Source organism: Tripterygium wilfordii, chromosome 6 (genome assembly GCF_013401445.1).
Source record: "Tripterygium wilfordii isolate XIE 37 chromosome 6, ASM1340144v1, whole genome shotgun sequence".
NCBI lineage: Eukaryota > Viridiplantae > Streptophyta > Magnoliopsida > Celastrales > Celastraceae > Tripterygium > Tripterygium wilfordii.
In genome coordinates, this window is record NC_052237.1 from 12156939 (window position 1) to 12175534 (window position 18596).

An 18596-nucleotide genomic window follows, 5' to 3' on the forward strand; every position below is an offset into this window, starting at 1 on the left:
AAGCTGCCTCCAGAAATATTTTCTAAAGTCCATTCTTGATCAATGGGCCCATTACTTTTGGGCCGGTACCCATACATGGGGATAACCGGATAAGTAAGATTTAATGGGCTTTCTGTCACCCGAGTGGAGCCCACAAACATTTTCATTCTCATTGAAGTGCCATTTGGTCATTGCGTTCTTTTTATTATTCCATAATATTTATTTTTTTAATAAATAAACTAGGACATTTTCCAAACAAGTTATACAATCCACAGCGATATCAGATGGAAAAAATTTCCAATCAAATGTAGAAACCTCCCAAAATTCTTGGAATTTCTATCAAGAATATGAGCAATTTTATTACACTCACAGATACATGGCTAAAAGTCACAGTACCCAGAGAAAGAGCAACCTTCTTAACGGCATCCGTGATATGTGTCCAAAAATCGATAGCTGATAGGTATTAGTCCTCAAATTAGATAATACAAGAAAGTAAATTTGGATGAGATTACATCACAATTATTCTCATAACACAAACAATTATCCTCATACGAGTACAAAAAGGTCATCAATTATACGTACTTTTGTTTATTTCTAATGGAATTAATAATAATAATCTACTTGAATGCAGCAGCATCAGTAGCAGTTCCTTTCTTCTTAGAGAAGAACAAGATCCCTCCAATAAGAGGAATCAATGCCTTCTTCTTCTTCTTCTTTCTAAGTGAAGGGTGTCTTTCCAGCACTTCAACACCTTTTGCTGGTACCATAACTTGTGCCAACGAAGGCGGAGGAGCAAAGCTCACATATCTCTTCTCATCATGAGTACAAGTATTTTTGACATTCCTCTGTGTTCTTGGCACTTCAAACTTTGTTGAGTCTTCTTCGATGATTTGGACATCTTCAATCTCTGTCTCCATTACTGGTTTGATTGGTTGCTTCAGTCGTTGGAGCTCTCGCTTTGTCTGATCGAGCTCTTCTTGAAGAGAGGAGAGATTGGTTGCCATTAACATGCTTTCTTCTTTAGCCTTTTCAAGGCTCTGTTTTGTCTCCTCTAGCTCTGCTGTAATGGTTCCCAATTTGGATGGTTCGTTCTCGTTTTCGCTTCCTCTGCCCTGCATCTATACAAGTACGATTTAGTGAAAATTGGTATCGGAGCAAAGTCTCAGTCCGGTTGGACATGTCTCAACCTGTTCACTTGTTGGATCTGATATAACTCAACCCACAAATACAAGAGAGTGTCAAGACTAAAAATCTCACATCGGTTTGACACGACCCAACGGAGTGGTTTATAATTATCAAATGTTCACTCACTCTTACACAACCAATGTTTTTTAAACTTAAGTACTATGTGCGACGACCCAAAAGAAAGCCGTGTAGACTCATGTCCAATGCGTAAAATAATTAGTTTGTAGGTATTGGGGTGAATTTTCTAACAAAAATAGACTTATAAATCATTAATACAAATCAAATGTGTGATTTCTCATGGAATATATGAAAATGCATGTTTCTACTTTATGATTAACTAGGATTTGTTTGTATAGTTGGATATGCTTTCTTGCCACCCTTTCCAAAGGACAAATGCATACAACATGATTAGGCATAATTTCCCCATGACAAAAGGGCAAAGGCCAAAGAGAGATTCTAAGACAAAGTAACCTCTTTAAATTATAGTATTATAAATAATTACAGGAAGCTATATATACATATACTACTAGCTTCTATAAAGATTTATTCCTTCAAAAGATAAAAAAAGTCTTAAATTCTATGGCTGGAGTAGCAGTACTCTCACAGTTCATGAACTAGGGAACTTGGATTCAGGGACAAGCAATCATGATATATATATATATAAGAATATACGCAGATAACTATACATCTCAATGACTCAATTTCAACAAAATATATATATTTGAACGTACCATTATGATTACTCTATATATATATACATACACCCTAATTCTCACCTACGGGCGTCCGATTTTTGAACTAAGTCAGGATATTGGTATACAAGCGTCACTACATATATATATATATATGTAGGTATTTCAATTTTAACAAAATATATAAATCACAATCTCGTTGTAAGGTTATACATGTATGTCATTTCTCTTTAGACAAACACTCAGGTTTTTTTTTTTTTTTTTTTCAGATCATAAATATTTCTCAAAAAATGGAGTGTGAATCAGACCACGCTTGAACTGAAATTGAGATACTCATGCAAGTTATTGCTTTTTGTATTAGATAGATTCATATTTGAAATAGGTTGACCATTTGTTCTTCCGTGAGAGTCGTTCCAAAAAGGTATATATCAATGTCTCCTAATTAAGCCAAGTAGAAACTTGTTAAGCATGGATTAACACAGTATTATTATTAGGAGATTAACTGTAATCACAATAATTAAGCCAGTAATGACATCGCTAATTAATTACCCGTTTGAGCTTATTGGAGTAGAGCTCGCCGGCCAAAACTTTCTCACCGAACAACATAACGGCCTCCTTAACCGACCTGAAAGGCGCCCTCGTATCAATCTCTGCCCTCTTGTTTCTCGCGACTCCATCTCCACCCTCCATGTTCTTACACTCTTCGAGAGACATAAATTCAGAGAGACTCGAGTGGATTTAATGACTCAGAGAAAGACAACAAGGTTGTCCTTTTAATTAAGATTCGAGAGAGACAGGAAAACGACAGCAACTTTGAGAGAGAGAGAGAGAGAGGGTGGTTAGTGAACGATTTGGTTGAGGAGAGAAGATATTGGGGGCAGAGGGAGCTTCGTTACTTGGCGTCCACTTCACTAGAATTCGAATTTGAAGGGGAAGCTGGTGCCTGGTGGTGGGTGTTTTCTTAATTGGGTCTGATTCTGCAAGCTTTTATTTGGCTAAAGAATGGGACTTTTCACCTATACTTAACAAACTCCAATCTCATTTTCACCAATTGGGTCTTCGTTTGTGGGTCCAATTTTGATATTTGGTCATCGAGATTTTGTCTTTCTAAATTTAAAGCACCACATACAAATACCATTTTTTCTCAAAAAGTTATGGGTTCAATTTAAGATTATAATTTCACATCGGTTTAGCATAATTCAACCATCAAGTGATTTATAAAGAAAACTCATATACTCTCACATTAAGAGCAAGTCAAAGCGTTACCCCAAAATGGGTACATGATTTCTCCTATTTTAACCCCAAAAAGTATTTTATGATATATTTTCTAACACGACTCCAACCCACATCTGCTATTTCACAGAAATTCTCTTATGCGGATACCCGTAAGTTATATTAATTTACACACCTCAATCTCACCCTTGATTTAAAACTTGTGGGACCCAAAACAATGATTCTCACTTGTCATTTTACTCATCTATACTCTCAAAAAGTGTACATAAATTAATATAATTTATAGGTATCTGCATAAGAGAATTCTTATTCTATTTCAATATAACATCAATATTATTTTTTAGGACAAGAGAGAGGAGAGAAGAAAATAGTGATTTGATTGATTTTAGGGATTTCAAGTAGCATTGTGATTATTTGGGATTTTGGGGGGCTGTTGTAAAATTATTACAGCAGCACCCACCGTAATATCATTTTCGGATTGAAAATTTTTTTATTTTTATTTTGAAAAATTATATATGTGTAGTTTCGGTGTAACGATTCTAATGACATATTTTTTGTTCGAAACAAAAATCAAATTTAACAATTTTAAACCGTTGAATATAAACTCAAAACATTCGATGTTTCGATCGCGATAAATTTGATTTTTGTTTCGAACAAAAAATATATTGTTGAATTCGTTAGACCAAATACTACACATCTTTAATTTTTTAAAAAATAAATAAAATTTTTTTACTACCTCAAATGTGCTACAGCGAGCGAGGGCTGTTGTGGTTTTTACTACACCGGCCCCCCAACACCCGATTATTTGTGCAACTGCAAATGAAAAGTTGAAAACCAAAGACTTGGGGGAACGGGATTGGGGGGGCTGGAATTGCCCGTGTGTGAAATTGTGAAATTTTGTTAAATCTGAACCATTGATCCAATCTTATGGCTCAGATTAAAAGAGTCTCATATCTCTTTATAGAATCTCTCTTAAAGATACAGCTTTTTCTCTCTCTGTTGTGTGTGTGGAGATGGACATTTGGCTTCCCAGACTCATAAATCATGTTGGCTTTACATATTCATAAATCCTCCATCGTAATTTCTTGTTCGACATAAGAGAGGAGGAAGAACCAAACATCAAACGCCTCTCTCTAATCTTAAACATAATACCCGTTGACTGTTCTTTCTTTGGGTGGAAAATGAGAACCTAGTTAAAGTGTCCGCTATGAGTGATGGCTCTTCAATCAGAGATGAACCAAAACCTGGACAAGGAGATCTTGCAATTAGTAAAAGGAAGGATGGAAGGGAGGTAGAAGAAAGTAAGATGAAATTTTGAAAAAGGGAAAAACAATATACAGAAAATAATTCTATCATCAAGATGAGGGAGAGTTTTAATTTGAGCCATAAGATTGAATCAATGGATCAGATTTTAAAAAATTTCACAATTTCACAAACTGGCAATTCCAGCCCCCCCAGAACAGAGCATGAAAGAAAACTAACCGTTCGATCAACTTAATCACTAGGTTTATTCGTGTGGACGAAGACACGCTAACTTTCCTCTCTTCGTGCGAAATTTCAACATTCCGAACTGGAGGCTGCAAGTAAACAACACGTCCGACATTGTTGAGCCGTAGACATCAGCTGATTTCACATAATTCCTACGTTAATTGTTTCTCTTTTCGCTCGCGATTTGACAAAGAATGGTACTTTTTTAGTTTTTCATGTTAATTTCGCTTCAATTGGTGCAAAATTTTTAGTTAGATCATGAGGAGATGAGAGAATCGATCCAATTTGTTAACGAAATATATGGTCTTGGCAGATCCGATTCATACTTCTTCAGAACAGGCAAGGCAAGACTCGTCTGGCCAAGTACTACGTTCCTCTCGAGGATTCAGAGAAGCACAAGGTCGAATACGAGGTATAATTTCCTCAATTTTGTGTTTTTCTATTTGTTTAAGGTGAATTTTCTAGGGTTTCGAATTTGATTGTATTTTTTTCCTTCCTAGGTTCATCGGCTCGTGGTGAACAGAGATCCCAAGTTCACGAATTTCGTCGAGGTTAATGTTTGCAGACTAGCTTTCAAATTTATGCTTTGTTTGGTCATTTGACAAAATATAGGGAAACAAGGAAAATCCTTTTCTGTCGTTTCTTGCCAATTCTTTGAGCCCTTAATACCCTCTCTCATCCTTCTACCTTCTAACATTTTGTTCTGATTGGAACTGGTTTGATTTTCTCCTTGTAATCTCTAGGTTTTGTTGTGTGTATTTAGAGTTGTTTTGGAATTCATGTTTCATAAATTCTGCAGAATGTGCCTCTATATTGGGATTTTTCAAGTGTTTGCATTCTTTGGCGATAATAACCGCCAAAACAACTCTGTAGCGCAGTGTAAAGATGACTACTGAATGAAAATTTTAATGCCATATTCCAGATGCTGAGTCATATTAGAACTGGTCTCCTTTCCTTTCATAGTCTTAGTAATTTAGTTTATGGAAGCAGTACGGGCCACAGGGTTTTACTTCTTTCCTTATTAATCTAAGTTTGTTTGTTGGGGTTATGTCTATTTTAATTGGTTATCCTGGATCATGAATTACTAAATGATTAGTGAGTTGGAGCTTTCATTAATGACTAAGAGCAGGGAACATGTTTTCTTTTCAAATATACTTATACACATGAAGGCTTGGATGCAACCCTCCAGTATCATCAAATTCTTGGTCAAAATGTTTGAGTGGGCTGTTGAATCCAGTAATTTGAAAATAAGCTTGTCAATTACATCTGATATTTGATTATTGTTGGAGTTAACTCGCTGGCTGCCTTAGTTGTTAAAATAACTAGTTATTCTGTACCTTACAGATGTTTCAGTTTGGTTTTTCTTAGAAGAGAGCCCCTGAAAGGGGATGTTGGCACATGTAACCAATGCATTTGTTGATAAAAATTTTGGATATTTCATATGCAGCTTGCTTTCTTTTACTAGCATGGCAAGCATAATCAGTCATCTATCCAGCCCTTACTGATTTGAGATTTTGAACATATATCTTGTTTTTCTTTATATTTTCATGCTTTTCATTCATTTCTTCTTGTGGCTTTTGAATTTAAGGATGTTATAACTTTTCTTGAAATATTACATGGTTAAAGATTTAAAACTCGATAATGGCTCTTGCAGTTTCGTACACACAAGGTAATCTACAGGCGTTATGCTGGATTGTTCTTTTCCCTCTGTGTTGACATAACAGATAACGAATTGGCTTACTTGGAGTGCATCCATCTATTTGTCGAGATATTGGATCATTTTTTCAGCAATGTGTGCGAGCTAGATTTGGTGTTTAATTTCCACAAGGTTTGTCACTGCAATGATCATTTTTTCAGTCGGTAATTAAATTTTTGATCCTTCTTGGAACACAAAGACTCTCCATATTGGCCATTGGTTCTGAAACCTCAGGACCAAAATTCCATCAATTATCGGCATGGTTTTCTCTGCAAATTTTAGTCGAACTTTAAATGATTGAGCTGTGCCATTGGCTTTAAGTAGTTTTATTGATGATAATATGATGTTTTAAACGATAGTTACATTGTTTTGTGATCCTTTTGACATCACACCTCAAAAAGTTCTTTGTTGCCACTAGTTATTATGTTATCTTACATATTAAGATATCCCGGATAATTATGTTATGCTTTATTATGCAATGTGCTTTTGTGGGAGGCAATAGGCTCATATGTGAAACAATTATTGTAAGATATATGCAATCTTAGCCTGCCTGAAATGCAATTTGTTACTGGAGTCTTTCCCATTAGTTCCTACTGGAAGATACAAGAAAGTACGTGTGCTTAGTACTCAGTGTTAAGCCTATCTGCCTGCATTGCTATATGTTGCTGTAGATGTTCAAATATAAGTCGCATTGCGCTCTATTCATCTCTATGGATCCGTTCTCTGTTATGGTCACTTTATTGTTGTTGTGCTTCACTGTGATTTACTTAACTTGTTTTCCCTGTCCTTAAAGGTCTATTTGATACTTGATGAGTTTATTCTCGCTGGGGAACTCCAAGAAACAAGCAAGAAGGTGCGATGACTGCTTTTTTCTACTTTTCACGATAGTTGGTTATCTATGTAATCAGAGCAATTAGTTTTGGCAATTGTTGTACTTACTCCAGGAACATCAAATGCCCTTAGATTCTTTCGATTTTTATGTTCTTTATTAGTTTAAGTTAACAGTGAGCCTGATGCTTTCTCATTTTCGTGCAGGCAATTATAGAGAGAATGGGAGAACTGGAGAAGCTGGACTGACTGGTTATGTTGTAGTAGTCTTAGGTTATGTTGTAGTAGTCTTAAGTACATGTTAGATTATGAGTTTTGATGTCTTTTCCCTCATTAGCCTTTTGTGGGTTTCTTCTTTTTAAAATGAATTTTAATTCTTCATTGTCCTGTGTTTACCCATTTTCTGCTACCATTCCGTTGTAATATCTTCAATTGAATTTGAAAATTGCTAGTCCCTTTTTTTTGGTTTCAATTGAATTTGAAACTGATGCTTGAACCATGAGAAGGCTTTTGATTTGTCTCTGGTAGGCCAATCTTGGGTTCTGAGAGTATCCTCCTTTAGTTGATTGCTGGGATATGCAGGGAACAACCAGGGAAATTCAATTGAGGTCTCAGGCCAAAACTCAGCATCTGTGTCTGCTTCCCTTCTATGCTGTCTTCATCCCAAGAAGCATCTTTCACAAATATTCTCTTTAGGATCATACCAAAATCAAGCACCAAGTGCAAAAGTATCAACAACAGAAAAGGATAAAACAATGTTATTAATATATTCAAATCTCATCAACTACATTGCGCCTGTCGAATTTCAGCGGCGCTCATTGCAGAATAATTGCAATGGAAGTGACCCGCTCGCACAGAAACCACCGCCAGTTTCTTCATAAACACCACATAGGTGGTGATCTTGCCTTTTCACCCCAGCAGGAGGCAATGATGAACTGATGGCCATAAGATGCTGCTGCTGCTGTTGTAGAGAAATTTGAGGGTACTTGGGGCCAGGTATTTCTAAAGAAGATGGCGAAGGACGAATAGCAAGCTGGGAACGTGGGATCTGCTGCTGCAGCTGAGAAATTTGAGAGTACCTGGGGCCAAGTAATTCTAAAGACGATGAAGAAGAAGGGATTGCGGGCTGCGAACATGGGATCATGGCAGTAGAGTCTTGCCTCCCTTTGTGCCAGCTGGGAAATGGTGCCATGGAAGTGGAAGTTCCAGCAGGCGAGAATTGCGAAGCCAGCTGAGCTGTCCAAAACCGTTGTTGTTGGTACTGCAACTGCTGCTGCTGCTGTGGCTTCGTCGACAATGTGGTGCTTTTATTAGGACCATAAAATGGTTTGCCAAGATATGGATGGTGCAACTGCAGCTGAGCCTGCAGTAAAGCGTTGCAGGATAAGATTATGACATTAGGACAAAAATGAAAACAAAGAAACTGGAAAAACAATAGAGAGTAAACCACTAGAGTTTTCTTGGTGAAACATGTAATCTTGAGTTACTGAAAGATAACTTGCTGGGTCACTGCCCTATCAAGAAGTGTCGATACCTATGTAATTGCTCAGTCAAGGGGCGATATATTTGGGGTACCAGAGTCCATGGACTACCTTACAAAGAGTGTGAACAAATTGGAAGAGTTGCAAAATGTCTTTTCAACAAGTTTCTTCAGTAATTTCCAAAAATAAACTTGTATGAACAAGACCCAATAAAAAACTAAACCTGCTGTGTTGCTGCAGTAGGCTGATCAGGGTAAGTGGAGGTGCAATGCATTTGGGGGAGAGACAAAAACATGAGCATTGGATGTAGGGCACATAATTGAAGATGGGGAACTTGCAGCTGCGAAGATTGTTCCGGCCCATTTACAGTTCTGCTAAGACTGCTATTAGTTTCAATGCCAAGACTCCCAGCAGACAGAGACAAGAGATCCAAGCCCTGCCAGAAGACAAAGATCAATCAGAACATTCAAAAGGCAAGAAACCAACAGCAATTGCAATGTGTAAGCTTACCTGCTTTGGTGACGGGTATTCTCTGGATGCCACAGAAGCCTGAGGCTGATTTTGATGTAGCCTTCCGTGCGAATAAATATCACTATTAACTTCACTTAATTTTTTATCAGAACAATTACTAGAGCTGATAGCAGAAGAAACTCCATCTAAGCCGCTTCTAATCCCATTGAGATTTTTCTCTCCCGCAAGTACTCCTTGGTTGGGTATCTCTTGTTGTCTCGAATGGTTGTGATACAACTGCACTCTATTTCCACCATCCGGCATCTTTAGAGCTCGAATTTGATGACTGATATAAACATGAGCCGCACACCTTTTCCAAGAAATTTTACCATTCTTCACCTGAGAAATCTGCATTTCAGTAGAACACCATAAATTCCCTTTCATATGCTTGAAATAGTAAAAGCATGTGAGACAAGTACTGGCTAAATTACAACTACTCTTCACCTTTCCACTTGAAGAACCATTCTCAAATGAATTTTGTCCAGAAACAGATACAGAACTATCCAACCAAACAGGAACTATAACATTTGAGGACCTGATATACCAAAATTGAATTAGAAAAATGGGGAAAACATGGTTCTTACAAAGATAAAAACCCACAGAGGACAAAAAGAATTCCCACCGAGGAGGACCATGACCCTGGGCACCATTTGGCAATGCTGAAGACAAGCCTGGCCACAATGCTGAGTCATTTGAATGAATAAGCAATTATTACGGAGAGCCAGATAAAAGATATGCATCAATTAACTACCACATGCTCAGAATTGAGCAATTGCAGCCAATGCGAAATAAGTTCCTTGGCTCCCTTGTTCCTCATTTGCAGCCAATTGTAAAGAATGACAGTAAATAATTTGAAACCTCTGATGAATAAAGAACCATACAAATTTTCTTGGGCTCCTTGTTCCTCATTTGTTGGTGATTCATTTGATCTCTGCTTGCCATAGTCTACAAAATAACCCATAAACAACCTCAAGTCAGAGTATGTTTTGACTTTTATATTAGATTTAGGCTTGGAAATTACACTCACTAGTCCCAATGCAGCCTCTGGTTTCTGTTGAAGAGGAGAGCTTTCCTCATTACTGGACTCCTTTAGCATGCTGCATCATCGAAGGCAAATAAGTCCACAAAATGCAAATAAAATTACAAAGAAAAAGCTGTTTATGCCCATGATTGAAAAGATATGCCATTACATACCCAGTCTCTTGATTTTGCTCTGGTGGAATACATAAGTCAATAGCATTGCACGGTGTCTTCTCACTGCCATTCTTTAGCAACAAGGGAATGACCGGTGAATTTAGCTGAGGAACCACACTATCTAAATTCACACTTATTTTTTTGCAGTTGGGTAAATTAGATTGTTCTTGACCAACAGGTTGGTTCGAAGAATCCACTTCAACAGTTTCTTCAGCAAAGTTTTGAACATTGGGTGAGGGATCGATAGGTTCAGCAGTTTCGGAGGGGCAACTCAAGTCTTTCACAGAATCTGTAAGACAAAAAAACTTAGCAGACCATAACATAGCCAAAAGAGACAAATTTAGATTGCGACTAGAAATAAACAAGGAAAACCTTCTTTAGCCGATGTTGGACCTTCCCCTGCCTCCAACAAAGCGGAAGAAGCTGGAGGATTTTCTTCTTGACAATCTACTTTATCCTGATACGTAGTGTCATTGTCATGGAACATCCCAGCCAAAGAATACAGGGTCTCCACAACTTCTTCCTCATCTTTAGTGATTGGCCCGGAGCCAGCTTGCTTGTGGGACCAGTCTGTGTCTTTCTAAGGAAAGCAAAGTGAACTGCAACATATCAGCATCTACTAAAATGCTTGGACCCAAAAATTAAAGAACTAAAAAATAATCAAGATTGGTAGGCAGAGATTAATAACCATATTTAGTCTGGGCTTTTTTGCACCGTCCTTTTTGCGTAACTCAGCTTCCCTAATTGCTTGATTCAGCTTCTTTGAATCAGGTAAAGGTGGTGATACAGATTCTCGGTTGCGCTTCTTCATGGCTGCAAATGAAATATTCAAATTATATGCCAAAACTCAATGCTATTGCAAATCCCGAATCACCATTTTTATTTTTCCTAAAATTTAAGAACAGAGGGAAAAAAAATTGTCCATTAAAGCTAAAGAACACCTTTGGTTAGAATAGAAAGAGGTATTAAATCTTATACAAACTATAATAATTTGGAAAATAATTCACCGTGGAAGTTCAGCCACAGCTCAAAATTATTAAATTAAATTAAATAAACACAAACGTTTCGTCCACAGAAAGAAAGAAAAAAAGCCACAGAAGGAAAGACAGAGAGCTTCAGGTTCCCTTCAATTCTAATCCAAAACTACAAAAGTTAAAAAAGAGACTAGCCAGAAGAAAAAGCAAATATCTTCGGCTTTTGATTCCCAAGCCACGAACCTGATCGCAGCTTCCTCGGAACAGGGGAATTACGAACGCCATTGCCATCATCAAAGAACTGCAGATTACAAATAAACAAAAATCCACTAAAAATTACACACAAAAAAAGAAGATAAATTAGTAAATACCCATCTGCAAGCAAGATTCAATGGCATACATTAGTCACAGCAGGATGATGCTCATCTTCTCCAACAGAGACATCGCAGCAACCCATCTCTTCGTAGCTCCGGCTATTTTTACGAACCGCGCTCAATCTTTTAACTCTCTTTTTCTTCGATTTCTCCAAAGACCCAAATTCACCACCAACGCCAACACCATTCAATCCTTCAAATCACAAAGCCTATGAACATTTATTACAACAACAACAACAACAACAAAAAAGCAAACCACCACCGAAGAAAGAATTTAAGGACACATATTATCTCTAGAACTCTTATCACCCAAACGAGTTGTTACTTGCAGATAACGACAAGTAAAACGGGCGGCGTTTGTTTCTTCGTTTAGTAAAAAAGAATAAGAAGAATTCAGAGAGAGAGGGGGAGGGAGAGTAGCGTCAATTCACCGGAAGATAGCTTGTGTCCAGATTGTTTAGAGAACCGACTCGCTCCACTCCTCGCGTCCCGTTCCTTGTCCATTTCCGTCAAGTCGTCACGATAATATCAGCAATAACGACGACAACACTAACAGCATCTGCTCTTTAAAAACGGCTTCAATGGCTTCGGATCGGTCCAAACAGCCCCACCTGAGACGAACACCTCAACAACAACCCAAACACAAAAGATATTTTACCTTCACTTGTCCGTATTTATCTTCAAATTCAGCTTCAAGACAGAAAGAAAATGGGTTTGAGCTCTTCTGGATTTCACAATTGAGTGATGAAACAAAAATGGCAAACAGGGTAGACAAGAGAGAGAGGGAGAGGAGTCGTTTGGTTTAGTGACCGATTGCTAAATGTTAGCCGATGAAGAAGCGAGAAAGTGGCGTTCGGGTTCCAGAAAGAGAGAGAGAATCAATTTAGTTGCCGGATATCCCTCTTCGGTGCGAGACGGCGAAGACTGGACACTGAATAGAACAGAAGAGTAGAGGGAGAGAGAGACAAAAAGGACGCAAAAGAGATTTTGAGAAAAAAGAAAGCGAAAAAGTTATTTCGTTTCTCGTGTTCAGAGAGAATCAGGTTCTTCGTGAATAAAGCAGGTATATAGTCAGTGACTGAGTGAGAGAAACTCGCACCCAAAAAAGAAAATCAAAAGAGCAGGGAAAGAAGAGAAAAGAAGGGAAACCAGTCTCACATCCCAAATTACTGACAAAAACCACAGAAAAGGAAAGAAACCATAAGAAAAGCTATGGCTTCACCCAATCAAACTAAATCTCAACTTTCCCAGATTCAGATGAATTGAACCCAATTAACGAATGAATCTCCCAGAACCCACTATCACTCTACTCCACACAGATCCAACCATTACGGCATTACCAACTCTTCTCAGTACATTATTTGAAATTGAACAATATCTTAATTGAAAACTTGAAAACACTCCTTTTCAGCTGAAAATATAACAATGGCAGATTGTTATGCCTATACATGTACTGAAGGTTTTCTTCTTAGCTCTGGATAGCTTCTCTCTCTGTCTCTCTGAACTTCCAAAAAAAAGACGAAAAGTCCGAAGCTTTACGCGCCCATTAAATGCGCCAAAAACAGTCCCTTAGCATTTATACACAAACTGTCATCAACGGTTCATGATCAACACCATTCCGCAGCCGTCGGATCTCGTGCCAAACATTCGACGTAGCATCTCCACGTGGCATCCACATCGGACAATACCTGTCATTGTGCCACCTCTCCACGGCCACGATTCGTTTAACTTGAACTTCTCCCAGTTAATGGCCGTTCGATTGTTTCTTCAACTAGAACGTCCTATCATGCGAAGGAGTTCAAAGCCGAGCAACCGAAACAAAAATCCGGCCCCAGCATCTACGACTTTTATCGCAGATGGAAGCCACGCGGCATTACGAGAGTACGGGCAGAGTTCACTGTACTGACAATCTCTATCGATCAGTCTGCTGCTGCAGACAACAAAAAAATGTTGATGTCCCTTCACTGATGTGATTAGTTTGGTTAATCGTTCTCAACGAGAGCCGCCCTGAAATCTTCGACCAGAAAAAGGTGCCTTGGTCACGAAGGAACCCGATGGAGTTGGCGAGTCTCGACGACTAATTGAATAAAATGATGGTGATCATTTAACTGATTTGATTCTCTGCGATGGATCCGGCACGGCAAGGACTCGCGTGGTGCGTGACTCTGGCTCTCCGCTCTATGTGAAACGACGCATAAACCCTTGCTTTTATACAAGTAGACGGTTATGCCATTACCTCATGGGTCGTGTGCTCAGAGCCTGGAGTCAGAGAAAATGAAGGAACTGCCTCCCGCTCGTATTGAATAATGAATATGGGAGTTTACTTACACGTCCCGCAAAATCATCACATGACCATTACACCGTACACACACCCTGACACTAATCAAGACCATGCCTGACTTAGTGATGCAATTGATCAGCTTAGTGGGCCTTAGAGGTCTAAAGTGGGTCGGGCCATCCCAGCACGGCCCACAGTCAGGCCCAGAAGTTTCATGGGCCGTCTGTTTAGATTCATGTGCTGGCCCATAAATCTCAAATCCCATAGGCCATAGCCCGATTAAGGCCCAAGGGCCGGGCTGGGGGGTCTAGTGAGCCCAGCCTTCTTCCCGCGAATCTCCTAATTTCATGGTTCAACACGCTTAGGACCCAAGGGCTGGGCTGGCGGGTCTTACAAGGCCTGGCGTGCCAAGCGCTCAAACATCTCATTGTGTAAAGCACATATACTTAACCATTACACGACATCTTTTGTGACATATATTCCCCAATTTAACCATTAAAACATTTTTAATAGTTGATTTAAGGGTTGTGTGTTAAGGGCACTTGTGTCGACCACCATGTGTAGTCATGTTAGCATAGCAGGGACAAGTATCATAGTTCCCATACGTAACGTTCTAGGAGGCACACATTTGCACCGTTCACAGCAGGTACCACGTGCTCTCTTTCATAAGTAATAATCCACATCTCACACCACAAGCTGAGTCACAATCTGAAATGTTCAAAATTAAAATTCATTGACGTGTTAATTATAGGTTTCATTGAATGTTATAGACTTGTGTTAATATTGGAAATCTAAGCCCAAACATATCAAGGATACTATTCGCTCAGATCCACAAATCTATACTGATTTATTCTTCATAGGCCCTCGTCTTTGGTTATTAGACTCAGAAAGCCTAGTTTGGATTATATGGCAATCCGATTTGCGATATAGCTTAATAAGTTAGTAATTAAAGTGAGAGAGCATACAAATCACCTATTTCTTGGAGCTGGGGTTCTTCAACCTCATCAGTGATTTTTCCTGAAAATGTGAAAGAAAGTTGCTAACACTTATGGTGCGTTTGGTACAGGGGTAATGGGGTGTAATGGTTATAAGGGTAATTAAATTTTAAGTTTACTTGTGTTTATTATGTCAGTATAACTTTTACTCTTGTAATAAATTTTAGTAATTGAGCTTATTTTTTACACATAAAGTTTACTAGTGGGGGAACCTGGGTAATAAAAAGTAATGAGAAGTTTTACTCCAACCTATTACCCCTTTAAATAAAAAATTCTAAAAGCCCATAAGTTATATATACACATATACACAGACACACACACACATATATATATGCACTGTCTGTGTATATACATACATACATATATATATATACATATACAGATACACACACATATATATACACACACATATGCATTGTCTGTGTATATATATACATACATATATATATATGCAGATAGTGCGACAGTGCATGTCTGCATATATATATATATATATACACTATCTGTGTATTATATATATATATAATATTTATTTATATATATATATATATACACAGACAGTATATATATATATATAGTATACATATACACAGATGGTGCATGCATTGTCTGTGTATGTGTATGTATTATATATATATAAAAATAAATAAAGTCGGGCTCGGGCATGGCCAAAATTGGCTAGATGTGTCGGGCTTCGGGTCGGGCTGACCCAAAAAATGGAGTCCATGCCAGCCCAAGGGGTCGGGCAAGGCCGGGCTCGGACCTAGGCCCACAGACCAAATGGTGACCCCTACTCTTGTGTTACGTCTTTATCATGGATTTGAATGTTATCAAATTATTTTGTTGAAATTGCTAACAATTGTTGTTATATATATATATATATATATGTCTAGCTGTGTGTGTATATATATGCATATGTATCTATATTTTTAAAATTTTGGTACATGATAGTCGTAACAATAAAAAAAATAATCTCACTTTTTCCTAGTTTGGTTCATTGCAATAATAGCAAACAAGGGTAATGGTATTACACCAGTAATGTATAGTCGTAACAAACAAGAGTAATGAATACTTGGGTAAATTTTACCCTTCTTTACCAAACAAGGGTAACACTTATTCTCCATAATTGTTATTACCCTTGTAACATTTACAAGGGTAACAAATTATACCCCTAAATTCTTACCCCCATACCAAACGCACCCTTAGAATGAAGAAAAATGAGAAGTTAAGCTATGCCTATGAGAGTCTTGTTGATGGCAATTGCTCGAAGACTGAAGTTTTAAGGTCCCTACTGTCTACAGCAATGGCGGATGTTGTGTAGTACTTATATAGCAAGAGAGATAAGAGAGGAAAGTTTAAGATAGTAGTAAAGAAGAGAGGATGAACCTGTTGATCTTGACAAAGGTGGAGTTTCTAGATAATGAAACGAACAAATAAATCACTTGGGTGATAGTTTGATTGGTGAATGTCTATGGAGTTAAACTGTATGAATTCGGGAGGTTATGAGTTCGATTTTCACTGGAAGCAATATCCTTGTGGTCACGAGTTGAATTTTGATCAAATTTATCCGGTTGTCAAGTGAAAAAAATATTGTGTGCCCAAGCCTAATGGTCTGAATTTATATTCATATCAAATGTTCAAATTACAAAATTGTATGATGTCGTTATCGGTTACTAAAAAATGATAATTAATAAATGCACAAACTGATGATCTCTGAACCAGTATTTTGGCTCTTTTTAGTGTTGATTAGCAAGTGCTTTGACTGTGCTCTTGAGAGCAATTTCTAACTGGGTTTTGTACAGTTGTACGCATGTGACCAGGCTCTCATGATGAGTACTGGACCCATATTTTGACTAATGGGCCTTGATAAGTATACAGTTGGGGGCCCAAATTATTAGTAGAAAGCGGTCGGGTTTGGGTTTTTCATTTGGCAATTCTCTTTCTAAACGTTTTGGAATACGAAGCCACATAAAAGACCCCACAACTCCATAGATCCGTTAAAACCTGAGCCGAGGCCCACGCAGAGTTATATGGGAAACCCTATAACCCTCATGGATCCGTTGAGACCTTAATCAAAATCCAAGTGAAAAGATAACGCATGGTGACAATCGCCCACACTAAGTTGAGCAAAAGTTTATCTTATAAATTCTGATAATAAAAACACCCATGAGACTTGAAGACCTCTCGCACACATTAATGGAACTAGATGATAATTATTATGCATGGAAAGTAATTATGTGGAGTGAAGATCTAATACATTAATGGAACTAGATGATAATTATTATGCATGGAAAGTAATTAAGTGGAGTGGAGATCTAATCTGATGATCATTGGATACAACAGGCTGATTACCCAAATTCAAACTTGGAATAAACATAATAGAAATCAATCAAGGACACTTGCGCCTGCCGTCAGGGGTAGTCAAGTGAGCATAGCAATAGCAGGCGTCGTAGTTGCCGGAAGTGCCCGGAGGAACACAGTTGCACCGCCCACAGCAAGATCCGCACAACCTCTTGCACAGATCTTTCCTCTTCGTTAACCGGCATCTCCCCTTACAAGCCCCGTCGCAATCTGCAGTACACTCATAAACACCCACCAACTATTTCAAAATAAATAAACAAATCAAACACTAAATGAAATGTCAATAAATTAAGTACCGATCTTCTGAGTAGGAGGATATGCTGGTGCCTGATAAATTGCATTCCCCTTTAAAAAAAAAATCATAATAATATTTGATCAAAATTAAATGATGAGAAGATATTTGTATATTAATAAATTAAAAGGCATAAATAATTAAGTAGAAGTGTATGGTTTAATTACCAACTCATGATCAGCTTCGACTAGATGAAGAAGAAGAAGAGAAATGAGTAGAAGCGAAGCAATCAGAGGCTTTGACATGGCCATGCCTGAACTCAACTAAACTGGAACTGGATCAATGTGTGTAGATTACTCCAGATCTTGCTCGACCACTAATGAGGGGTGGAGGTATTTATAAGTGCAGTACTGATAAGATCGAGCAGTAGTTGATATCCAGTTACATTAGTTGTAGAAATGTACGCACAATAATTCACTAATTGGAATCCCAATTATCCAAACTATTGATTTAGATATACAGGATTTAAATGAATTCGTAAACGGCATGTGTCCTACATAATGTACACGAAACCTATTTAGAGTTGAAATAATTGAAATATCAATAATTATTGGGATCTCTAATTATACAGGCGACAGACATTTAGAATATTTAGTCACGTGCACGCATGTACCATGTTTGATGTTCCTTCACGGGGCATTTTTTGAGGAATATTTAAAAGCACACGATAATCATGAAAATTTAGATTAATTTACCGATTTTCTTTTAATAAAAGATAATTTTCATTAATAGAAAGACGCTACAATCCCCAAAAAAATTATCTCCGTTGGGAGAGTTAATTTTCCAATTCTTAAATAATGTAAATTCTTACATGATATGAGTTATCGAATTTTCCTCAATTGCGACAAACAATCACCCCAACGTAATTTATTCAAACTTTTAGTATTTTCTTTAATGAACTTTTAATAGATATTTTAAAACTATTATGCATATACAATTCGTGGATGTCTAGGTAACAATAAATTGATTTTTAAATGTACAATTAATACAGATAAAACACAGCTGTAAACTTAATTGACAATTGCTTTTTTCAAGA

At 37.7% G+C, this 18596-nt stretch overlaps 4 protein-coding genes across 8 annotated transcripts; 1 reads left to right on the forward strand and 3 right to left on the reverse strand.

Annotated features, from left to right (window-relative positions):
- Positions 1 to 459: 459 nt before the first annotated feature.
- LOC120000954 (WEB family protein At1g75720-like) lies at positions 460 to 2792 on the reverse strand. 2 transcript variants are annotated; one of them, XM_038849133.1, is made up of 2 exons: positions 2406 to 2792; positions 460 to 1091 (listed from the first exon to the last, which is right to left on the reverse strand). In XM_038849133.1, exons 1-2 carry the CDS (start codon positions 2568 to 2570, stop codon positions 597 to 599), a joined length of 660 nt encoding a protein of 219 aa, XP_038705061.1. In that variant the 5' UTR covers positions 2571 to 2792; the 3' UTR covers positions 460 to 596. The 2 variants fall into 2 exon arrangements, with proteins under 2 accessions (XP_038705061.1, XP_038705060.1); XM_038849132.1 differs by having other exon boundaries at positions 460 to 1097; positions 2406 to 2709.
- A 1821-nt stretch (positions 2793 to 4613) lies between these two features.
- LOC119999256 (AP-2 complex subunit sigma-like) lies at positions 4614 to 7561 on the forward strand. Its single transcript, XM_038846729.1, has 6 exons — positions 4614 to 4774; positions 4891 to 4989; positions 5078 to 5128; positions 6232 to 6405; positions 7067 to 7126; positions 7309 to 7561. Exons 1-6 carry the CDS (start codon positions 4772 to 4774, stop codon positions 7348 to 7350), a joined length of 429 nt encoding a protein of 142 aa, XP_038702657.1. The 5' UTR covers positions 4614 to 4771; the 3' UTR covers positions 7351 to 7561.
- A 160-nt stretch (positions 7562 to 7721) lies between these two features.
- Positions 7722 to 13916, reverse strand: LOC119999255. Of its 3 annotated transcripts, none has more exons than XM_038846727.1 (13): positions 12066 to 13916; positions 11661 to 11827; positions 11504 to 11561; positions 10975 to 11099; positions 10659 to 10866; positions 10287 to 10575; positions 10120 to 10189; positions 9974 to 10037; positions 9715 to 9763; positions 9537 to 9627; positions 9093 to 9440; positions 8806 to 9018; positions 7722 to 8464 (listed from the first exon to the last, which is right to left on the reverse strand). In XM_038846727.1, exons 1-13 carry the CDS (start codon positions 12136 to 12138, stop codon positions 7907 to 7909), a joined length of 2313 nt encoding a protein of 770 aa, XP_038702655.1. In that variant the 5' UTR covers positions 12139 to 13916; the 3' UTR covers positions 7722 to 7906. The 3 variants fall into 3 exon arrangements, with proteins under 3 accessions (XP_038702655.1, XP_038702654.1, XP_038702656.1); XM_038846726.1 differs by having other exon boundaries at positions 9715 to 9775; XM_038846728.1 differs by having other exon boundaries at positions 9715 to 9775; positions 11661 to 11843; positions 12066 to 12137.
- A 3113-nt stretch (positions 13917 to 17029) lies between these two features.
- On the reverse strand, positions 17030 to 17905 carry LOC119999654 (gibberellin-regulated protein 1-like). Of its 2 annotated transcripts, none has more exons than XM_038847350.1 (3): positions 17728 to 17905; positions 17565 to 17613; positions 17030 to 17478 (listed from the first exon to the last, which is right to left on the reverse strand). In XM_038847350.1, exons 1-3 carry the CDS (start codon positions 17809 to 17811, stop codon positions 17297 to 17299), a joined length of 315 nt encoding a protein of 104 aa, XP_038703278.1. In that variant the 5' UTR covers positions 17812 to 17905; the 3' UTR covers positions 17030 to 17296. The 2 variants fall into 2 exon arrangements, with proteins under 2 accessions (XP_038703278.1, XP_038703277.1); XM_038847349.1 differs by having other exon boundaries at positions 17565 to 17616; positions 17728 to 17883.
- Positions 17906 to 18596: the final 691 nt, after the last annotated feature.